Below are 23,371 nucleotides of genomic sequence, written 5' to 3'. Positions count from 1 at the left end.
GTATTGCATTCCCTGGTGTAATTTGTTGTAAATATAAATATTAACACTGAAGCAATTGGGATAATTTTGATTATAAATAATACTTATAATATAGCATTTATTTTCGTTGCAAAACGCAGCTCGAAAACGGAGTTATGAAGAACGTTTTTTTTATATGAGTATGAATTCTAGAACTGTAAAAACTTGAATAATTAAGCAAATATTGTTAACCATATAAACACTTCTTGCGTCTAACAAGCAGTTAAAATAGCTGTTAGCTTGTTAGCTAGTTATAAAGTGTGAACAACACTTTACGCACGGTCAAGTGATCTTTGTTCAAATGAGTTGTCAAAAGAGCTACGCTTGCAAATGGATCACTTTATTGTTACCAATGAATTACTGTAAACATTGTGCTTGGAACACATACACAGTTGATGAGAATCAACAGAAATGTATTCTTAATTCCGTCGATTATTCGTATTTATCGGCAAAGTTTCAAACCAGAATATTTGCAATATTCAGTTTGAAGCGATTTATGAAAAAGCACGTTAGCAAGTTCAGTTGTGTTTAAGAATAAGTTCAACAAAAGGCTATACTGAAAATAATGAAATTAATTTATTGTATTATAGTTTTGTTTTTATTACTTGAAAATCGGAATACACACCGATACGTTGATGTGCATATTTCTGTTTTACGTATGAAAGCGAAGAAAGGGTACATTAACGCACCGAACAATGTCAATTCAACTCGGTCATTTTCATTTTAACACTCAAAATGGTAATTACTTGCTTACATTTATCTTCTTGAGATTTTTTTATTGCAAATATGCCCTGGTGGCTATACAAAGGTGTTGTGAATTATGAACGACGAGGTCAGTTTTTTAGAATGACGAACTGAGACTTTTTCTGTGGCATGGACACATTCTAAGAGTGGATTTGTGCTCGAAAGTTCTAAAGAATTATTTGGTTTTGGACATTATCTTACCACTTGCATAGTTTTTCTACATTTGAATGTAATCAAATATATATATTTGCTGAGTTTTGGTAAAAAAAAACAATTGCAAAATTAATTATTCAAATAAGTATAGTTCAAATAATAAAACAGCATGTCTGATTTATAAATGAATAATTACCGGACAATTAAGGCTATTTCTGATGGTCTGAAAGTAAAAAAACAACAACATAACTTCTCTGAAATTATATGATGCCTTCAATTTGAAGACTTTATCCCCAGCGTGCATTAAGTAATTACAAAATGTGCTATAGTACACTATACTTCAATGTTTGAGATGCAAATGCCCAGCTTACAAACCGTTTCCAATCTATATATGTTGAATAACCTTGTGAGATGAGTTCCCAGTTGAATAATTCTCCTATGTTACTTATGCAATATATATAAATATATATATATATATATATATATATATATATATATATATATATATATATATATATATAAACCAAATTTAACACCAACATGACAGGTGTTCAAAATTTACAGAAACATTATTTACATTACAGAACTACCTTCAATCAGAAATCGGAGATAAATCATATTTTAAAAACCTTAAACAAACACAAAAAGTAATCTCCTCAAATTACCAACACATGAGAGTGTCATCTCTTAAGCTCATCAAACTTCTCTGCCGCAGCACCTTGAGATATTTTCTTATATATATATATATATATATTTTATAATTTTTCTAATGAGATAAAGATGAAAAATAATTTACTGAAGTGACATACCGGTAAACAAAGGAGGGAGTACAAATCAGGGTGAAAGAACTGTAGAGCACTGTAAACCTGGTTCGGGGAGCTGAGTACAGATTGCTTACCCGAATTGTAACTATAAATGGCGACTGACGTCTGAAGGCAGTTCCCACGCTGTTTTGGGTTGACAACAACTTCAGAATGACCCGCTGGCAAGCTTATGCAAACAAGCTGTAAACTTCAAAGTCACATCAACAACGTATAAGGCATTTTAAAGAACAAGAAGAAAGCGCCCCATCTCACACCTTGGAAAGCGCAGTCCCTTTTAAAGTAATGTACCATCAGGTTGCTTTATCGAACACTGTCCTACATTTTCAGTGCCACAGGATATATTCCTTACCAATAAATAGATTATTGCCATATTTTGGACAAGGTAATTTTGTTAACTATTTGCTTTACTACTTTCAACAACTAACTGGGAATACCAGCCTTGCGCTACGTATGCGGTTATGAAAGGCAGTGACAACTTACAAATCTATTTCATGAAACACATCGACGATTGCCTCAAAATCATTTAAAACGCATGCAATATAAATGCTAAATGTGTTTTCATCAAGTATTTGAAGCATTTTTTTCCTACCAAGCACAACTGTTTGTACCACCATTAGTAATTTACGCGCTCTAGAAGAGTACCCGGGGAGATGCACTATACACAAACATGCTATAAAACAAAAATCAAGTAACATAAAATGAATGCTCCGAATGCATAACTGGGCGATTCCGATGTTGTTTTTTTATAGTAAACTTAGGTTTTTACAACCCATAATGAATTTTCGTGGGAATAGTTCAAATGTTCGCATGCATGAATATTGTTTCAATGTTTAACGATGCATTTTGTGGAATTCCAACGAATTTAAAAGTCCCCTGTTTCAGACTTCGTAACCCACAAACGAAGGCAAATAGAGAACCAAATTCAGTGTGATGAGGTTCAGAACATCAGTAGTATAGCACTATCAAATGAATATGCTGACTGTCAGAAAATGCTAGTTTACCTTAGATGCACTGTTTTCACAAATGACAAACTGAAGCTTTCGTCATGGAGCATTGAATAATTCAACGAGAGCACTCCTTTAATTGCCAATTCTGAAAGATTATTGTAATATTAATTTACCAACATCTTCGATCGTATAATTTCATCCATACGCATATAACGCGTGTGTCAATATATGAACTGAGCACGCTTAAATTTGAATGAATATATTTCAATTATATAAAATATTGTATAAGTTACAAAAATGAATATTAGTAACAGCTCAGATGAATGATATTATGTGTTACTAGTTCGAATTTGCGTTATGACTCAACGTTTACTTTGAAAGTGTCGCATTTTACACATATTTAAAAACATGTATCCATTTATTTGTTCTGTTTTGATTATTTGTTTAAATATTACTTTGAAATCTTTTATGTGCATTTTAAACATAACAAATCCATATGGGTCTTAATAAAACTTCAGCCCCATGTCTTGTATCGAAATAATTGTCAATTGAGTAAAAAAGGGTATTAATGTGAAGAGATTTTTTGTCTTTTATCAGACGATATAATTGGTTTTGTTTATGTTGCACGTTAAGTGTATTCACGAAGCATTGGTTCTTCCGATTAAAAACCGTCGACCTAGTTTATTCATGCACACTTCGATTTTCAGTATGTTTTTTGAACTATAATTCTATGTCCTTTTTCTTCAATATACATATGGAGTATCAAACATTTGTAACAATATTTGTAACATATGTCTCTCAATTACTTTTGACTCTAAAAAATAGCTCTAACATCTAACCGACCGACCTACATACCGACAGACCGACTGACACTAAATCACAAGAAACAGCAATTATTTATACAGAAGAAATGTTTTCATGAGTAAACATTAATTAGGTTTTTGATTGAGATAATGAATAATTGAGATTGGTTATAATGTATGTTTTTTAAAGTCATGAACTGATTACTGACAAATAATAGTTTATCAAACACTGCTTCCAACTTATTAGCTTGTCACGATTTTAAAAATAATGATACACAACTGTCTGTCTGTCGGTCTCTCTCCTTCTGTCTGTCTGTCAGTTTCTACGTCCATCTGTCTGTCTGTCCGTCTGTCTTTCTGTCTGTGTGTCTGTCTGTGTGTCTGTCTGTCTGCTTAAAATTATCAAATCAAACAATCTAATCTATAATTATATAATGTATACTAAATTTAATATAAACTAGCGCATTAAATACATGAGGCAGCCGTCAGCAAGCTTTAAACGTGCATATCATTGTTTCCTTGACGAAAGCACAGTTAAGCCCTCAGTTTGTGTGTTTTTCCTTACGGACAATGCCGAATGATGGTCGACACAATACTTAGGTTCACGTTTAATATTTCGCTTTAATCTGTTTAACGACTGAACCGCGTGTCTCCTTTGATAAACTTCGAGTTATAATTTTTGCGTCAACAGAAAAGACGAGTGACAATATTTATTACGGCAAAGGAAAATATTTCTTCGTGATTTTTCTCTTCTCTGTGCTTAACGTAGGTTGTCACGTGATTTATTCAACTGTAAATAAGTACACTGAAAAAAATCTTTCATTCATACCGATTCGTAATCTAACTCAACATGCTTCGAGGACTTGTTGTGTGTTTTATATTGGGTGCAAATGCTCTTGAACCGGGATGCATCAATAATTGGCCAAGCAGATTCGACTATGAACGTACCCTGTTAGAGAAACTGGTATACCTTGAGCAGTTCAAGAGTGAAACCACTGCAAAACTTGCTGCTCAGCAACAACAAATGCAAGGTAAACTGCATGTGTGTTTTTTTAATTATATTATTTTTAGAGCTATATTTTCTATAAAAACTAGGTTAGATAACTTACTTAAAACAGCATATTTACCAAAACAGTTTCTGACTTCTTATATCGATTTCGTGTATATTTAATATGTTAATTTAGATAAAAGTATGAAGGGCAAATTGTCCGCTCAATTTTATTGCGCCTATAGTATAGTAAAGATCTAAAATATTTGTTTGTGGGCTAAACTGTGTAGAAGAAATACGGTTTGGATAGATTCCTCAATATCATGTTTATAACTACATTGCAGAAAAATATTTTCATCATTTTGGTAAAGATCAAATTACAAAATAATTGCGAAGGGACAAGAACAATTACAGCATGTCTTAGAAATGACGAATATCAGGCAACCGACGCAACGTGTTATTATATTCAACAAATTGTAATAATGAAGTAGCATCTACCAAAAATGATATAAAAAATACACAGGCACACAGCCTCATGTCAATCGTTACAATTCAAGCAGGTTTGAATGTTGCACGTTGAAAATTGTATTATATTGGCAGTATGTGTCTTCTTAAATAAATATACAGAGAATCGGACGGATACAATTACAGACAGACAAACAATCATATGTCAATGTACACAGACTGACACACAAAGACAGACACCCAGACAGACACACCTACAGACATACTAATAAATAACTATCCGGTTATCACGATAGAAGAATGAATTTTGATCGAGTATGATCTTTTGTTGTTGTAGAACTGTACTCGATTTTACGGCCACAAGCGGCATCAACGTACGTCAATTGGGGAATGCAAACGTGTCCCAATGTAACAGGTACAACACAAGTGTACACAGGCCAGGTAGCCGGGGGGCATTATTCCCACGCAGGTTCTGGGGAATATATTTGTTTGCCTAACGACCCAGAGTATGACCAATACAATGATACCATTGATGAGTGGAGATCTTCGCTGTACGGCGCGGAGTACGAGACGGATTTCATTAATTTCAAGGCCCTTTATAATCATGACGTCCCTTGCTCTGTGTGCCTTTCTAAAGGGAAGACCACCCTTATGATACCAGGACGAATCTCGTGCTACACTGGCTGGATCAAGGAGTACCAGGGATACCTAATGGGAGAGTACTATAAAAGTAATGGCAAGGGGTATGTTTGCATGAATAAGGAGGCTGAATCAATGCCATCTAGCAACGCAGGAATGAATGGTGCCCTGTTTTACCCCGTGGAAGGTCGATGTGGGAGCCTGAAATGTCCGCCATACACCGATGGAAGAGAATTGGCCTGTGTCGTCTGTTCCTTTAGTACTTAAGCGTCGGAAAAAAGTGGTTGCTGTCAAATAGTATAATACAAAATGTAACAGCTCGAGTCTATATCATAACTTCTGCAATGTTGCAAGTATACACAAATGTTCACCATTAATCCATATGTATGTTTGTTTAATATTACCAACACTACTCGATGATAAAAACAATATTAACATTTCTAGATGTTAGGCATATTGATTCATAATAACAATATTCTATGAAAGTATGCTGTGAACGAGTCATATTGAGCACTAACAAACCGATACAGTGTTATTTTGTAAAAAAAAACGTATGAATATTCGTTTACACTTAGTAATTTTATGTAAAATGGCTTTGCTTTAGTATTCGTGACTCAAATTATGTATTATCCTAATCGCCAAAGAAAATGTCTATCTAGTTTGACTAAAATGTTATTTAAATATCATTACAGCGATAAAAAAAATTGCATTTGGTTTATATTTATATTGAAAAAAAAATTAAATAATTATATAATAATGTTAACATGTAATGTATTTATTTTATGTTTGTCTTATGAACACGAAATATTTTCGGAAGTTACTTTTGGATTTATTTTTAAAGATAAATATTTTTCACGATATGATTTTCCTTGAGTATATTTTTATATCACGCCGGGTATGCGGATACTTTGATATCAGATGGCACTTCGATACCAGATAACAACAAAAGCAACGCGCGAGAGTTGAGTTCTTCAGCTTTTTTGCATTTATGTTCTGTTCATTTGGTTTTCAGACACGTAACATTGTTTGGTCGATTAATGGTATAGTACTTCGTATTGCGGAGCAAGAAAGTCGTGAAAAAAAAACAATGGATTATAAAAAAGAGATATAATGTCATCGATAAACGTCATGAATTCGATGATCAGTACGTATTTCAACAAAATAAACAATACTTGGAAATAAATCAAGAACGTGCCAACTAAATAAAATAAAATATCAATATGTCCATTAATGTTATAACATGTTAAGTTTTAGTTGAATAACGTATTTGAGGAAATTCAAATGTTTTAAGAGTCGGATGCCAAATTTTTATGGACACTTCTTTTACCGATCATCTCAAAGACAATGGCACTTCGATTTCAGATAACTCGACACGTTTTACCAGATGTAAAACACTCTATTTAGTAATCAGGAATGCACAATTCGCTGTGGAATACTGCTATAGTAAGCAGGCAAAAAATAAAAATTTATGTACTGACGTAAATTAAAAAAGAATTACTGAAACATGTTCTTATCCCTTTGGAATATGATAATAAAAGGGAAAGGGAAGTGTAAAGCTCAATATAAAGGGCGTTTTCCAATCTCTTTTAAATTTTGTGGCTACGCATTAGTATCGTCTTCATGATGCGATTCTAATGAGCACCTATGGAAAAGGATTTTATGAGGTGTATTGGCCGCTTTAAGACCCCTTGCTCCCTTTATCTAGAGTCTTGCTATAAGTTCAATTGAACACAGTCGTGTTGATCCACATGATCCGTAGTATTTTCAATTCTCTTAATCTCAATTTACCACTTAAAAACAAGTTTATTATTTAGACAACTATTGTCGGTCGTCACTTGAAATATATTACTTCAGAAATAAGCATTTGAATCTTATTTAAAATTTGAACTAATAATATTAATTATATAAATTAATAGTAATAAGATTTTTGAAAACGAACAACGCCATTGGTTATATTTTACATGTGTATGTAATTACGTTATGCATAGATTGCCAATGTGTCGGGCTTGACAATGCAAATTGATTCGTACTTCAAAATGTTTGGTAAAAATAGCCATAATATACATAAATGCATTTCAGATAGAAGATAAAACTCGGTTATGAGAGTATCCAATTTGTTGAAAGTCTCTGTTGTCCGAAGTGCCCTATATCGGGAATCAAAGTATCCGCAACTTCACGAATAGCACCTATTAAAACATGCTCTATCTTCGTTTACATTTCATATAATACTATCAAAATTTCAGTATTTGAAGCACAGTGATTACTCTACATACTGGAATATCAAACAATTTATTGCAATATTTTTTAGTAGTTTTATTTTGTTGAAATGTTTACTGTTCATCCAGTTTATGCTGTTTTCCGACAGAATTTTCTATTTTTCTGGGGAAAAATCTACCATTCTTCCGTGATGTTTTTCTTTGCAATAGTAAAGGATTCACCATTTATAAACTCGACCATGCACCTTGTCTAAAAAACTAATCTTTATGATATAACTTAAAAAAACTGATCCTTCAATGCTCTATTTCACTCCGTCTATTTCTCGAATCGCAGATACATTTAGGCGAATTCCCGATCGCTGTTTTTTTGCAGACCTGAAAAATATACTCCAATTATTCCCACACCCAGACGAATCCCGGTAAATATTGTGTTGATCCGCTTGAAAACCAGACCTATATTTTCAACCAAAGAAATACATTAAAAAAAGTCACAGATGCACAATATATAATAATGATACAACTTTTTTTCCTGCTTTATCTATTTTAATAAACATCGCATATCTCGATTTTTGTTATGTCGAATAATTCGATATCTCGATATAAAAATGTGTCCCGAGTCCCGATTTTACATGTATTTACTTTGGTTTATCTCGAAGTGCGAATAACTGTCCCAGTGTCGGCAGATGTTAGTATTTTTTTCTTTGATTATTCACCGTCCCGCTTCGCCCGGCTGCTCCCGATACTGAGCGATAGATAATTGATCCGTTAATTGCATCAATGATCACACGTGTGTAATGTCGTTAGCCATTAACACTTGAGTAAGGCCTGTCAGTTTATAACTTGTGGGTTTATTTTATCCTGTACTTATAACCGATTGACCTTTGCATTTCAAACTACAAAATGTACATGAACAGTTCAGTATTCCGGAACGTGATTTACGCATGTTCAGATAACAACAAACTCGTCTTGATTGGACGTCAATTACATCATAACTCTGATCTCAAAGTACTGACAGTACTGGTGTGACGATGCTTTTAAAGAGATTTGATATAAAAGCTTCTATTTAAGTTTATCTACATCACCACAATTGTGTATGTGGGTACGAAAATTTTGGGTAGGAAAAAAATGGGTACGAAAATTGTGGGTACAAAAATTATGCCAATAAAAAATTAAGTACGTAAAAAGATTTGGTTACGAAAAAAAATGGGTAGGAAAAAAATTGGGTACGAAAAAAAAATTGGTTACGAGCAAAAATTTGGGTACGAAAAAAAAATTGGGTACGAATAAAACTGTGTACGAAAAATGTAGGGTACGAAAAAAAATTGGGGGTACGGGAAGTAGTACCCGTGGGAAACTTGATCCTTTCAGCGACACTGCGAGGCGGGTTACATTCTCGATCAAATATAACAAGAAATATCTTTAAAAAGGTATTCGACGTGTATTTTTTGTACTACTTATATTAAAAAACTGTCTGTTACAGTAAATGTGTGTGGGTTATAACATTACGTTTCAGCATAAAAGTTCAAAACTTGACATGCTCTTTAATTACACCATGCTCTTTAATTTCATGAATGTCATACCAAACTTATTATTTCGTTGTTTCCTTTCCTAAGTTAATGATGCTATGTGTTCGAACGTGATTTCACAATCCCATGTGAATGAACATATACTTTTTCTCTTTTGATTCTTTTTCATTTTCTCTAATTCAATAAGCTTAGGGATGTTTGTTCGTTAAGTTCGGCAATAATTTCATGATGATTCCCGATCGAAAGTGGGTATGAGCACATAGTCGTAAGAGCACTTGAATACGTGAGTTCGCCCATGCACGCATGGTAAGGTTAACTAAATCTCCGCGATATGACCTAATATTTGTTTAAAACAGCAAACAATATCCAACAAACGAATGAATTGTCAAACATAGTTTGTGCACTGATGTGGCTCTGTAATTTATGTTTGAAAAGTTTATTAAATATGCAAAATGAGAAAGCACGCAGAAGAGCGAGTATCACAGATATGGTACGGCTATTATGCTGTTTATGTACCATAGTCGCTACAACGTTTACAAATGGCAGGTTCGAAATAATTCGTTTTCTTTACACTCATGATCGCATTGAAAGTTAATTATACACGTTTTAATTCGCAATTTATTTACTGAATCACGACAAATGTCAAATACAATACAGAAAATGCATAGTTGTTTCATTGATCTATAAACATATAATGGATTGAATATAGCTGATTTAAAATTAACGGTTTCAAACTATTATTAAATATTCTCCCAGAATATGCTTTTTATTTACAGCTGAGCTTCCTATACCTTTATCAATGATAATCAGCGAGGTATGCCGATTAGAAAAATCGAGCTATCTCAATCGGACTGGCTCGGTCTTTTACATAGGTTGCCATTGTGAAGAATTTGTTCATGATATGATAACTTAGACGACGCTTCCCAGCATCGTCAAAAAGCAACATTACCGGATGTTTACTCGACACTTTAGAAAATGATTACCGCATGTGTTCGTGCAATTCAGTGTCACTTAAAACGTCGTTTTAAGCATTTACATAGCACATTTAATCGTGCCTCGTAAAAACGCGTATATATCAGGTAATAGATAGGGTAGTAGAGAGTATTATGCCAAACGGTGACGGCTTTAATAAGACTACTTAGCAGGTATATAGATGTAAAAAACAAGGTAAATTTTCGTCTCATTTTTTTTTCTTTGAAAACGCCTAATCGAATAGCTCGAACTCTCGTTATCTCGATATTTTTTCTTGTTCCGCTGACGTCGAGCTAGAGAGTAGAATGTACATGCTAATGAAAGGCGACATTTCCATACTATTAACACTATTTATTTGTTTACACTTATAAACAGTTCGATGGCACCGTTAAAACTCCTTGATCGCGTTGCGAACATGCAAAATAAAGCAAATATATTTTATACCTAATGATAAAATATGACATTTCAGAAGTGAAAATAAACAAATTGCTTTATTCACCGGTGAAAATAATACATTTTCGGAACTACTTTTTCTATTTGTAGATTATCATATCGAGATTAACTTCAAGATTTATATATATATTTTATGATCACGAGTAAATTAAAAACGATATTCCATCGAATCCAACACATTTTTTTTCACCGTTTATTGACTTTGTAAAAGAGTTTAACCCGTGAATTTCGCTGGTAAAATGACGTCATTTTGTGTATTGAAATGTATTGAGGCACGCCACGGGAAAAGGGTAGCTTTTCAGCAAAAAGGGAAACAGCTGTTAATTATTCTCTTGAAAAAGGAGCATAAAAGAAACAGAAAATGTGTTCATGCCAGTGAAAAATCGTTTGTTATTTCACTCGTGATCATAGACAAACAATATTTTCTATGATCACTCGTGAAATAATAAACGATCTGAAACTGACATGAACAAATATCCTCTATTTATTTACAAAATGAGTCCATTGGAATTACAGAAAAAAGTTTATATGAAATTCAAATACAATATTCATTTACGTATATATGAACATATTTATTGGAAAAAACGCGGGCACACAGTGACACATCCTGATATCCATCTCACATCGACTTTCACAATTGTTCAAACTATTATTTGAGGTCATCAAAACTGAAATGAGCAACTCGGCATTTGAATCCATGCAAACATATGTTTACCCTTAACTTGATAGTGCTGGCCAACTTTTGTAACACGATTTCCGTCATTATAATATGAGGATTGTTTTCCTTTTCGGTAGATTGAAAACATGAAGTCATAGTTAAAAAAATAAAAATTATGCATGCGCACTAAGCATCCTAAAGATTATCAGCGATGTAATTGTATCGATCATAATATGGATCGTTGGGCAAACAAACATTTTTGCCTGAGCCTGTGTGTTCCAAAATTCACATGCCTCCTCAGCAGTATACAGCATAGTGATAGCAGTCTAGTGCGAACACGTTTTCATTCCCCGTTGAACGCACGTTTACGAACTCTGATGTGTCAGCGGAGAATGTGTTGATAGACTTGCACATGTATTGTTACATGATTACTCCGGCCCATGAACATGAATTGTTTATATTTACTATTACAATTCATTAACATATTAATTTAATAAAAATGACTTCAGTTTTATCTTAGATGTCAATACAGTAAATGTAAACTGATAGGTTACATAACAGCTAACCTTAGTTGTATTTAAAGTAAAGGAATAGTAGAAGATCATGTTATGACAGTCAAAGCATATTTTTCTATTTATCAATGAAAATAAATGATGTCTTCTTATGGACGGGGTGAGGGAGGGGGAACCGTACGCCTGTTCTTCACAGAACACTTCGCCTCATAGTAGAATTCCTAAACAAAACTGTTGACGAAATATATTAATGCTTATGTTAAGTAACTATCAGTTTAAAGCAGAATGAATAATGTGACTCAACAACGAGGCATACTTTAGTGGTAACGATATTGCTATGCATGCCTCATACCATCGCTTCCTGGAACAAATGCAACTGATGGAGTGATAAGTAATAATTTAAAATAGATAATATAAAAGTAGACAATCAAATAATTCGATGTTTGCCGTATCAGTAACATCAATGAAAATGTTGAAAAGAAAAAAACAATCTTTGTTATATTTAAAACAAAAAGTTAAATGTTTTCCTACGAAGTATCATTTTATTTTCAAATGCCGAATTTTACGACAGTAATTGAAGCGTTTTGATTGGTCTGGTGTATGGAATATGACTAGTTAGAGGGTATGTTTGTCTGTTTGTAGTTTTATCTGCGAGGACTAGAGAGTAGTGCGTTCGCTCGAACAATAGACCCTAAGCAGGGTAATGTTCATACGGATGCCGATCCGGCAGCCACTTAGATCGAGGCGTTACCAGTGCCTTCCCGTAATAGATATGAAATTGAAGATTAGATTTCCCAAGTAAAATGTTCAAATAAGTCAAAACGTGTTCATTATTAATTGTGAGAGCTGATTGTATAATAAACATATCTAACTTGTATGCAGGTTCACTCGATTTAAGCTTGGATTCATTTACATTTTCTGAGAAGTTACATTAACAGTACGCTTTATAATGTTTGGCAGTAATACAATAATTGTTTTATATGTTATTGATACAAGTATTGTTTATTAAGCTATTGGAACGAAATGGCTATTTACATATATGTGCCTTGTAGATTTCAAAATGGTGTACAATTTGCAAATGCGTGTGTGTTTGTTCTTGCGATAATTTTTGGCACCACAGCTTCTAAATTTACTGAACATTGTCAGAACGAAATGTTTAATATTGCTTACCGTAATTACTCTATGCTTTCGGACACTTATTTAATTATTATTTTTTGTGTCCGAAAACTTAGATACGAAAAATATTCACAGAATACAGGTGTCCGAAAACTTAGAGTAAAAAATTTAAGTGTCCGAAAATAGCGTCAATTGTATCAATGACTACCGGTAATAGCACGCTCTTGTAAAATACCATGCCGTATAGTATAAATTACAGTTATATATGTTTGCACTGCATTTTAAATAATTTTAAATGCTTAATTTATGTGACAGAAAGTTACTACAAGGTTGTACTTGAACCAACGAGTTCAAAGATGAGCATGTGATGTACCGATATTCGCTAGTTTGAACCTGTAATTAACGCAACAAAAAAGCAATGAATTCTTTGTTTGTTTATTTCCGATAGTTGTTGTCTAACACCTTCCATTGTTCGTAAAAGGGTGTATCACACTTTGAAGCGTTTATTATTGTCACAGTTATTTCACTGAGAAGGGGTAATACCATTGCGGTAGATAATTGAACTGTTAATTGACACTATCCCTGGTCATTACGCTTATGCTATCGGGCGCAACCATTGTTTAATACCGGTTTACAAGGTTATTTACCCAATAAGGCAAATGTAATGGTCCGTTGCCCTCAGGCATGCACCTGCCATGTTTTATGATATTAATCTGGTTGTAAAACCCCATGATCGAAGTGTCATTAGATATCGAAAACAGGACCGAAATTTGGTAAAATAGCGCTATAAAATATACTGTCCGAAAACATAGAGACATTACTTATGGACGAAAACTCGTGTGTCCAAAAATTAAGAGTCAAAAAAATTATTATTTTTGCTGAAAAAAAAGGGTGTCCGAAATCTTAGAGTGTCCGAAAACATGGAGTAAGTACGGTAATAAGTGCTTTAATTTTGAATGAAATGTTGGATTTCATCTTCTATTAATAAAATTATATAAAATTGTCTCATAACATGTTCGTGGAATAACATCAATAATACTTAAATGCATTTGATTGTTACATTTTATTGTTAATAATATTACTTATTCATGAACAATCGCGATATATACTAGACATACAAAGGCCAAGTAGACTGTAAAGTGCGACTTTACAAATGCGCCCACCATGCTTGGCAAGAGAAGGCTATATCCATTATTAAAGAAAACACAGGAGGATACATTAACCTTTATACATTCTTAAGAGAATAAACAAATGTCCCCACGAACACAGAAAATGGTCACAGTGTAGCCCGATACAAAGATTTGTGTACCTTTAATTATGCGAACGACATGTAAACTTGAAAGGGACCAAACACAATATGATCGTATTAACCATTCATATTGAAACTCATAATTCGTGTCTTCGTTTAGAATTATTTATATTGGATTATACGTATCAATTTGAAATCAATGTTATACATGCATGTCACTATATGTATAGTAGGTGAGGTTCAGATTAAGACATAATCACATAGATGCCGCATTTAAATAATTTTCCCTTTTCCCTAATTTGCGTTGTATCGGATACAAATCAAACAGGTAAATAAAGCACTATAATCAATTCTGCATACAAAGGTACTTTGTCATCCTGATTTCATACAAATAAAATACACACACATACACAAATACACAAAGTATAGCTCTTCCGTGGTGGAAATTTGTCGGGTTTAATTTGGTCATCTGTAATAAAAAATTACACGTGCAAGCAATAATTGTACGTTTTAAATATGTCTTAAACCTTTTCGTATAAAACACATTTTTTAACATAAAGTATATATCTTTTATAATTTTCTAATATTTTTGTATCTGCAAAAAAAACTATTCCCATTTAGAGAAACATTATATTGTCCTTATATTTGAATGCTAATGATGTTATGATCACAGGTGGTTAGCGTGTGGCTATGATATGAATTAGTGAAAACATCATTTTGAATGATAAATAATAATATTATAACGAAAAATTAACTTTTCTGAAAAAAAATCACTATCAAATATATATATATCAAGGTATGCAACTCAAAATCACCCCCAAACGGGGTGCATCGCTTTGAACAGCCATATCTTCATCAATTGTGCAGCGATTTTCACGATCTTGGTCTTATTCAACGCAAAAATGAATTTCCTTTCTGGAAATGTATATGTCTTGCAATATTTTTACAAATGCTGGGTCAACTTTGAAGAAATAACACGATACACAACTCGCATGACCCAGTTAACAATGATCATGCAGTCTTTATGAATGAAATCTCCAGTTGTAAAGGCACTCCTTCGCATTGGACCCATGAAATCACTCGTGTGTTTGAAATGTCAGTTAGTTGAAATGTATGTAAACAAAGGTTTCAAACGGCGCTGGACAGTTAGTCTTGATGCATAATGTAACGACACGAACGGTCATAATGTTTTTTCATACGTTTTTATTGAATTATGGTATCGTGGTACATGAACTTTGTTGGGAAGATGCCCTTTACTCCATGAAGATTTCAGTCTTAAAGACTGCATGATCATTGTCAACTGGGTCATGCGAGTTTTGTATCGTGTTATTTCTTAAAAGTTGACCCAGCATTTGTAAAAATATTGCAAGACATATACATTTCCAGAAAGGAAATTCATTTCTGCGTTGAATAAGACCAAGATCGTGAAAATCGCTGCACAATTGATGAAGATATGGCTGTTCAAAGCGATGCACTTTGTTTTGGGGTGATTTTGAGTTGTATACCTTGTTATATATATATTTGATAGTGATTTTTTTCCATAAAAGTTATTTTTTCGTTATAATATGATTATTTATCATTCAAAATGATGTTTTCACTAATTAATATCATAGCCACACGCTAACCACCTGTGGTTATGATGTCATTATTTGAAATTTGAAATAATGACTACTGGATTGAGAATGTGCGTTAATTTACACTAAAATATAATCCTTTATTGTAGGTTTGGTCAGATTATCAATACAAATACTAATTATTGACATTAGGTCAAATGATCTCTTATTCTGCCTTTAAGAGGAGGATTCTGGTCTTTCCATACATTTTTGACTTTTATTTACGTATATTTTTCGATATATATGTACACATGTAATCTCATTGATGAACACGATAAATATTATTCTGTCAATTTTTGAATGTCAGAAAACAGAAATAGAAAAATAAGAACATAAATGATATACAATTAAACGAATGATTATCAAACTCAAAATGTGGAACAATATTCCCCATATACGATTTTTTACTTTGTTAGGTATAAATTAATTCCACAAGTTTGCTTTCCAACATCTCAAGCCTCTAGTGTTTAACAAAGATGAACAAAGCGAACTGAACTACTATTTTATTATTATCGCCGAGAAACATGGTTAAACGGACTAAATCGGCTTATAAACAGATGAGCTTAAACAAACTTCATACAAATCTAAATAGAAGCACAACGAATCTATCATTATTTTGCCATGATCAATCTTCCAAAACAAACTATGCATTTAAGTTGAATCTTAAAAATTGTAAGGACGTGCAGGCAATTAAGACTAAACATAAATAAGTAACACTAAAGGGTTAATTAAATCAAATTTACCGCAGTGGATATGTGTTAACTGAGATATTATGAATGTGTCAAAACTAAATTATACATCATATTTTAATTTGATAAAATCACGTTATAAGATCATTATCAATATCAGCAAAGCAAGCGCTTCATAAATATTAACTTGCATTACTATTGATTTTTGATACTGTTTTATTAATCAAAGACCCAATTTATATAGAAAATATGATTAAATTTCAAATAAAAAAACACAAACAAATATATAAATTAATTATCTAAGAAATCGTTGTTTTTGATGTTTTCTATGTTTATAATTCTAAATATCTTGAAGATACGACCAAATTATAATTATACAAGACCGCCCATTTAATTTCTGTTTTCTTTTTGTTAATCACAACAATGTAAATATAAAGCAAAATCGATATCCTGAATAAGTCGTTATATTGCTTTGACTACAACATCTTCTATGTCGCGTTTGAACAAACGACCCACGCTAGTTCTGCTCCGTCGATATACGGAGGACATTCCAATGAACAACAACGGCCTTCAATACTGTAAAAGATAAGGCTCCATATAAGTTGTCAGAGCTGGAATTCATCGGCTGGGCGTTTTTCCCCATACAGACATATCATTTTCCCTGATTATTATGGCGCTCTACCATCAAGTATTCCTGGCACTCATTGGTCCATCCGCTTTAGCGCGATGTCCAACCAGGTATCATCAGGGTTGTTTGCCCTCCAGCAAGGCAAACGGCGCAAGGGGCGTCAAATTCTTTAAGATCTCGTAAAACTGGGGAAGTACGTGTGTCGTAATCGGAACCGTACATCAAAAACCTATCGTCATAAGCGATCTCATTGTATTTAGTATATACTGGGTCGTTTGACAAACACACATATTCGCCTGAGCTTGTGTGTGTATGAATTCCATCTCATACATGTACAATATAACTCTGAGTTGTACCTGTTATGTTTGGACACTTTTTTATGCCAAAGTGAACGTATGATGACAAATTCCTTTTGGAAAGCGGGGATTGTGTTGGTTGCACTGAAATATATTTTTTAGATGTATTTTTATTTTCTATTTTATTTAAGAATCTCTGATGTTCAAATATGGTTGTACAGAAAATAGCACAGTATGTTTCAAATATAAGACATTACTGATATTACTCAATGTATAAAACCGTAGCATTGAAGTGATTGTGCGCTTGGGTTTACCAATAATACGCAATACATTTTTCACGTACAAATATATTGTTCAACATAACGCGTTGTTTTCTATGAATATTTTAATTATACCTGTTTGCTTATAAAACATAATATTATTGTCAATAAATGAATTAGGTTAGACTTCAAAGTAGTCCGTCACGAAAACATTATCTATTGGTATTTGTTTAATTGCATTATATATCTGCATTAATACAATTGATCTATATGAGTAAGCAAATGTTTCGCATATTATTTACAACTCCATCGCTTTGGTTCTGTCTCTGTTCGGTTCTTTAGGGCTATTTCAAGTGGATGTTGTTATTCAAAAATTGTTAATACAGAAAGCGTTTTTGAAAACATAAAATCCCACATTACAAAAAGCTATATGATATTGTGAAATTATTGTGCTTTAAGGGCTAATGTTATAATAGTTATGCAAATTTCACGCGCTTAAAAAATACATAGTGCAGTTTATCGGACATAATTAGTAAATCAGGTGCCTTAATACCCAATGGTAAATATTTTTCCACGACCTTTGAGTAACATCGCCAGTTGTATTGTGGTTTAATGCTAAAAAACATTCATCGATGTATACAAATATGCTTTAAATCACATACCGATACACTTGTTTGTTAAAACGAAGACATCATATTTTATTGCAGATCTTTCAATTTTCAGCGCTGTCGCAATCGGTTTTTTCCCTTCAGTCCCTTCATAAGCATCGCTTCTTCCATACGTTTAAAACAAAATAATCATTGTGCGTGAACATGTATGCAGCGATCAATTTAAGTAAGAAAAGACAAGCGACCCTTATATGTTTACTAGTGAATTGTTCAGATTTACATGTATACATCTGTAGCAATATTGCGCTAAAACTCATTGTATTGCATTCAACAAGTATTTTATGTTACTTTTCGCAAATTTTTATAAACGATAACAAGTCTGTGTATTCAATAGGGGACCATTTTTGCACAACTACCCAATAAAGTTATTTATTATAGTATATTACATTGTCTCTTGATGGATTGAAAATGGATTAAAACTATACATAGATACATAACTAAGCAATGACCAAACGGAATTTTCAATGGTTGGATCATATTAGAGAACACAAGATTCAATGAAAATAAAATAAAATACACACATGAAAACGATATTCCTGATCTGTTGTTGTTACTAGATTTTGAAAAGGCTTTTCTAGCATGGTAATTTGCTAATCGGAATAAAGGATTGCTTAATTTCGATCCTTACGTAATCAAATGGTTTAATGTATTGTATAGAGACAGGGTATCGGCGGTTACGCAATGTGGGATGTTATCTGATTTTTGTCCTATACAACGTGGTTGCAGAGAATGAGATCCGCTCTGTTGCTACATGTTCATAAATATTTTCTACTCAACTAAGGTCAAATCATACAATTTAGGGAACACAATTAATGACATAGTGAACACCTTCTCGTAATTTGCCTACGTCCGTTTTATACTCCTGTATGGCCCTGGATCATCATTTCATGAAAAGTTAGATGTACTTTAACATTTCGCACACGGTTGAACATTTATGTTCGACTAAACGATATAAGCCTAGTAAGGTAAAAATAAGTTAAGCTCCGATAGCGTTGCACAATTGAGGAATTAACTTTGAACCAATACATATTTGGCATGACTGAAAATTTCACATTGACCTGTAAATATGCAAAGAACGTATTTATGTCGACGCACTTGTTAAATAAAAAGCATTATAATACCACTGGTCCAGAGGGATATAAACACCAATAGGAAAAGAAAAAAATATTAAAACTTAAGCATTACCGGTATAACATCATCACTTTGTTTCACTGCCAATTCGACCGCATGAATATTTCAATGAACATAATAAAGGACCACAACATTGTATATAATAAGAATGCAATACTGCTCCAGCAGCTGTTGTTTCACTTCTTTATATAGATCAATGAACTGTTATTTTTATTTTGTGTTGAACCACGAATAAACAAAACTATTGAAAAATAATATTTAGACAGAAGTTTAAAGATGATCAATCTATTTTCTTGTGTCAGCTCTCTGAAGTGCTTCATGGAACATGGTAAACTATTGTTAATGAAATGACTGTTTTTACCGAAAAAAAGATTAACTGTGGCAATCACTATTCTAACATCTTAATTAATAAAAAAAACCCTGAAATTTGGAATGATACATTGAAGTTATTTGTTGAACTTCGTAAAGAAACCCTTAACCCACTAAACAATTGGTACACATTTTGTATTGTAAAGGAAATTACAAGATACACAAAGCTCAGAAGCTCCTCTATTGACACATGTATTACGAAGCCGTTTATTTCCGCTAGCTTACGGTTCATCTAAGGAAACAGAAGTTCACAAACTATATATGATATAATTACAAAACAATGAGTCTTCCCCATGATGTATAGATACATGGGTGAATAGTTTAAATTATATTGAAACAAATGACGACATATTTTTATATGATTATTTGTATTACACTGGTTAGAAATATACAGTGGCTTCATTATAATCTTGTACAATTAAAGTGACACTCTCCTTCATATTTTACATTAATTATGCCACCCCTGCCAATTGTAACTTTTGTCAAACTGAATGTGAAACTATTCATTTTATTTATTTCTAATATAAGCATGTAAATAAGATATTAATATAATTATTTTCTGGAAGAAATCATTTTCCAAACTTTCTAAATATGCCTTATTTTAAACTGCGACATACCAATACAAAGGGACCATTAAACGTAATATTAACTTGGATTAAAATGTTTTATTCATAATTTTAAAATGAGCCCAACAAGACACAGTTATATAGAACCAAACAACTTTTTTGTATTGCCATGTAGTTAATGACATAATTATTTCAAGGATTTGAATCAAAGTAAAAATGGGAATTATGTGTAACTCTTGTCCAGTTGTTGTGATCAGAGACTGTAAAGGTCAATGTCAATCATTTCTTACAAATTACACAAACGAGGGTTCTGTTTTCGTTTTGAACAATAGGTCGTAATTTGTTCTATCGAACATTGGACAGACGCATTTATAATTTTCATGGACATATATCTGCTCAACCTTGGATGCTTCATGGAATGTTGCACTATTTTTATACGATAAGAGAGTGTGCAGCAAGGCATATGAGAACATTTTTTGAAGGAATATGATTACCAGTTTCGGTCTAGACAGGCGTAATGCCTTCTCCATTGTCGGCGCTAAATAATGATGTGTGGCTTAGATGCATGTCATTTAGAGAAACGAATATCCTACAAAGGAAAACAGGACCGTAAATGTGTCGGAACTTCCTAACAATTCATGTCGATTTTGTCAAAATTGTAAATTTGAACACGCGTGTGTCAACTGCGTTGGCAGCCACCCCTTCAGCTCATGTTCTCCGTCAAATACGAGACCTTCACAGTCAACCATGTGGTGCCCCAAGGTCAAGGCCGTTTCATACACTCGGAAGCGGCTTTGGTCGTTTATAGCCGGGCTTTTTCAATAGATCCATCGCCAATTTAAGTAAAAGTATAAGAGTCATGTCTAAAGAACAACAATTACTTTGATGTACTTGTCCTTTTTTCAGGTTTAAAATATGGCTTTAGGCTAAGCTATGAAGGTGACCGAAAGGCCAGATTTTCCATAATCCTTAAATCTGCTGTTCAATATTCGTCAGTAGTAAAACAAAAAAAAATATAAGGAAATTCCACAGGTGATTAGCGTGTGGCTATGATATTAATTAATGAAAACATCATTTTGAATGATAAATAATCATATTATAACGAAAAATCGACTTTTCTGAAAAAAAAATCACTATCAAATATATATTTAACAAGGTATTCAACTCGATATCACCCTAAAACAGGGTGCATCGCAAAATTGGTGAAGTAATGGCTGTTCAAAGCGATGCACCCTGTTTAAGGGTGATATCGAGTTGAATACCTTGTTAAATATATATTTGATAGTGATTTTTTTCTTCAGTAAAGTTGATTTTCGTTATAATAGGATTATTTATCATTCAAAATGATGTTTTCACTAATTAATATCATAGCCACACGCTAATCACCTGTGGGAAATTCAGGCGGGTCGTGTCGCGGGTCCAATTTTTGAGTTGCCACTAAACAAATCTTCAAATTCATCCAACAGGAATAGTACCGACAAAATCACCGGGCGAGTACACATTAATCCATCATTTGTCATATCCACCTGGAAATTCAGTAAATGACTACACCGATCAGCAATGTTCAGTTAATTATTCGAATTTTGACGCAGCATCGGTACAAGTAGGCATTTCTAAAAACACGCAATCGGCATATAAGACGGCAATAAGCTTAAGAAATAATCGACGGGTAACCGTTGGTTATTGCGGTAATAACCAACGGTATGCAGTTCCGATGCGTAGGAATTAATCCACGAGGCCGTTGCCCGAGTGGTTTGATAACAATTCTAACACGGCACGTGACTTGTTTTCTATAGACAAAGAAGGAAATCAAGCGTGGGTTATTCTGCAATAACTTATGGGCGGAGCTTAATGTTTCGAAAATAGTTCCGAATAAATAATGAAAATATTGCAGTAAAATGCACGTGCTGAAACCCGCTCTAAAAGAAATGTAATAAATGTAGCATGTATATAAGTGTAATGAAACAACTAATTGTATATTTGGTGATTATTGGCATAACCACGCCTACAAAGAATGTTATTTGTTAGGAAACGTAATTCAGAAAACATTTATAGGATGTCAGCTTTTCAGTAGCATCAATAAACTTGACGTCATTAAGTTTCTACGATTGTTGTTTTCAATGAAAGTGACGTCATTTGCAAAATATTTGTAAATGAAAACGACGTCATATGTTTGTACAATTCAATGACGTCACTAAATAGTGAACTTTGTACTTAGAAGGGCGGGGTATTGAAAAATATAGTTCACGTCCTAAAACTTGAACCAAATCAATTAGAATCGTGTTAGAATCGAAATAATATTTTTCTATGATGGTTTGTTGTCGAATAACCCACACTAAGTTGTATAGATGCGTGTTATCAAATCACTCGTGCTTCGCACTCGTGATTTAATTCCTACGCATCTGTACTCCTTACTGTGGGTTATTCGACAACAAACCATGATAGACAAATATTATTTCTTACGAATCAGAACGACATACCGTTGGTTATTACCGCAATAACCTACGGTTACTCGTCGATTATTTCGATTCTAACACGATTTCATTAACAAGTTACCCGCGATTGAAAAGTTATAAATGAGAATTATATTATAAGAATGTCCTCCACTTTTCCGCGAAAGGTGACGTCACCACAACAATGAAAATCAAATGACGTCGACTTCATTCATTAACAGTGTGCGGACAATCAAAAGTGACGTCATACTAACAATCGTTTGTATATCGGTGTAATAACCCACGGTAGATTTCATTATTTATATTAGCTGTGATATAGCCAGCTCCATATAGTCATGTAAATATATTTGTTACGTATTGTTTGGAGGAGCATTATTCGCCGTTTTCTATGACTACATATCGAGGTTGTTATTTT

At 33.1% G+C, this 23,371-nt stretch overlaps 1 protein-coding gene across 1 annotated transcript; it reads left to right on the top strand.

Annotated features, from left to right (window-relative positions):
• Positions 1-4,136: 4,136 nt before the first annotated feature.
• LOC127881967 (uncharacterized) lies at positions 4,137-6,377 on the top strand. The gene is made up of 2 exons (XM_052430249.1): positions 4,137-4,520; positions 5,280-6,377. The coding sequence occupies exons 1-2, from the start codon at positions 4,340-4,342 to the stop codon at positions 5,846-5,848; spliced, it is 750 nt and encodes a 249-aa protein (XP_052286209.1). The 5' UTR covers positions 4,137-4,339; the 3' UTR covers positions 5,849-6,377.
• Positions 6,378-23,371: the final 16,994 nt, after the last annotated feature.

The sequence above is a fragment of the Dreissena polymorpha genome, chromosome 5 (genome assembly GCF_020536995.1).
Source record: "Dreissena polymorpha isolate Duluth1 chromosome 5, UMN_Dpol_1.0, whole genome shotgun sequence".
Lineage (NCBI taxonomy): Eukaryota > Metazoa > Mollusca > Bivalvia > Myida > Dreissenidae > Dreissena > Dreissena polymorpha.
The sequence above is the reverse complement of the archived record's forward strand: the minus strand, read 5'-3'. Positions and strand labels throughout refer to the sequence as shown.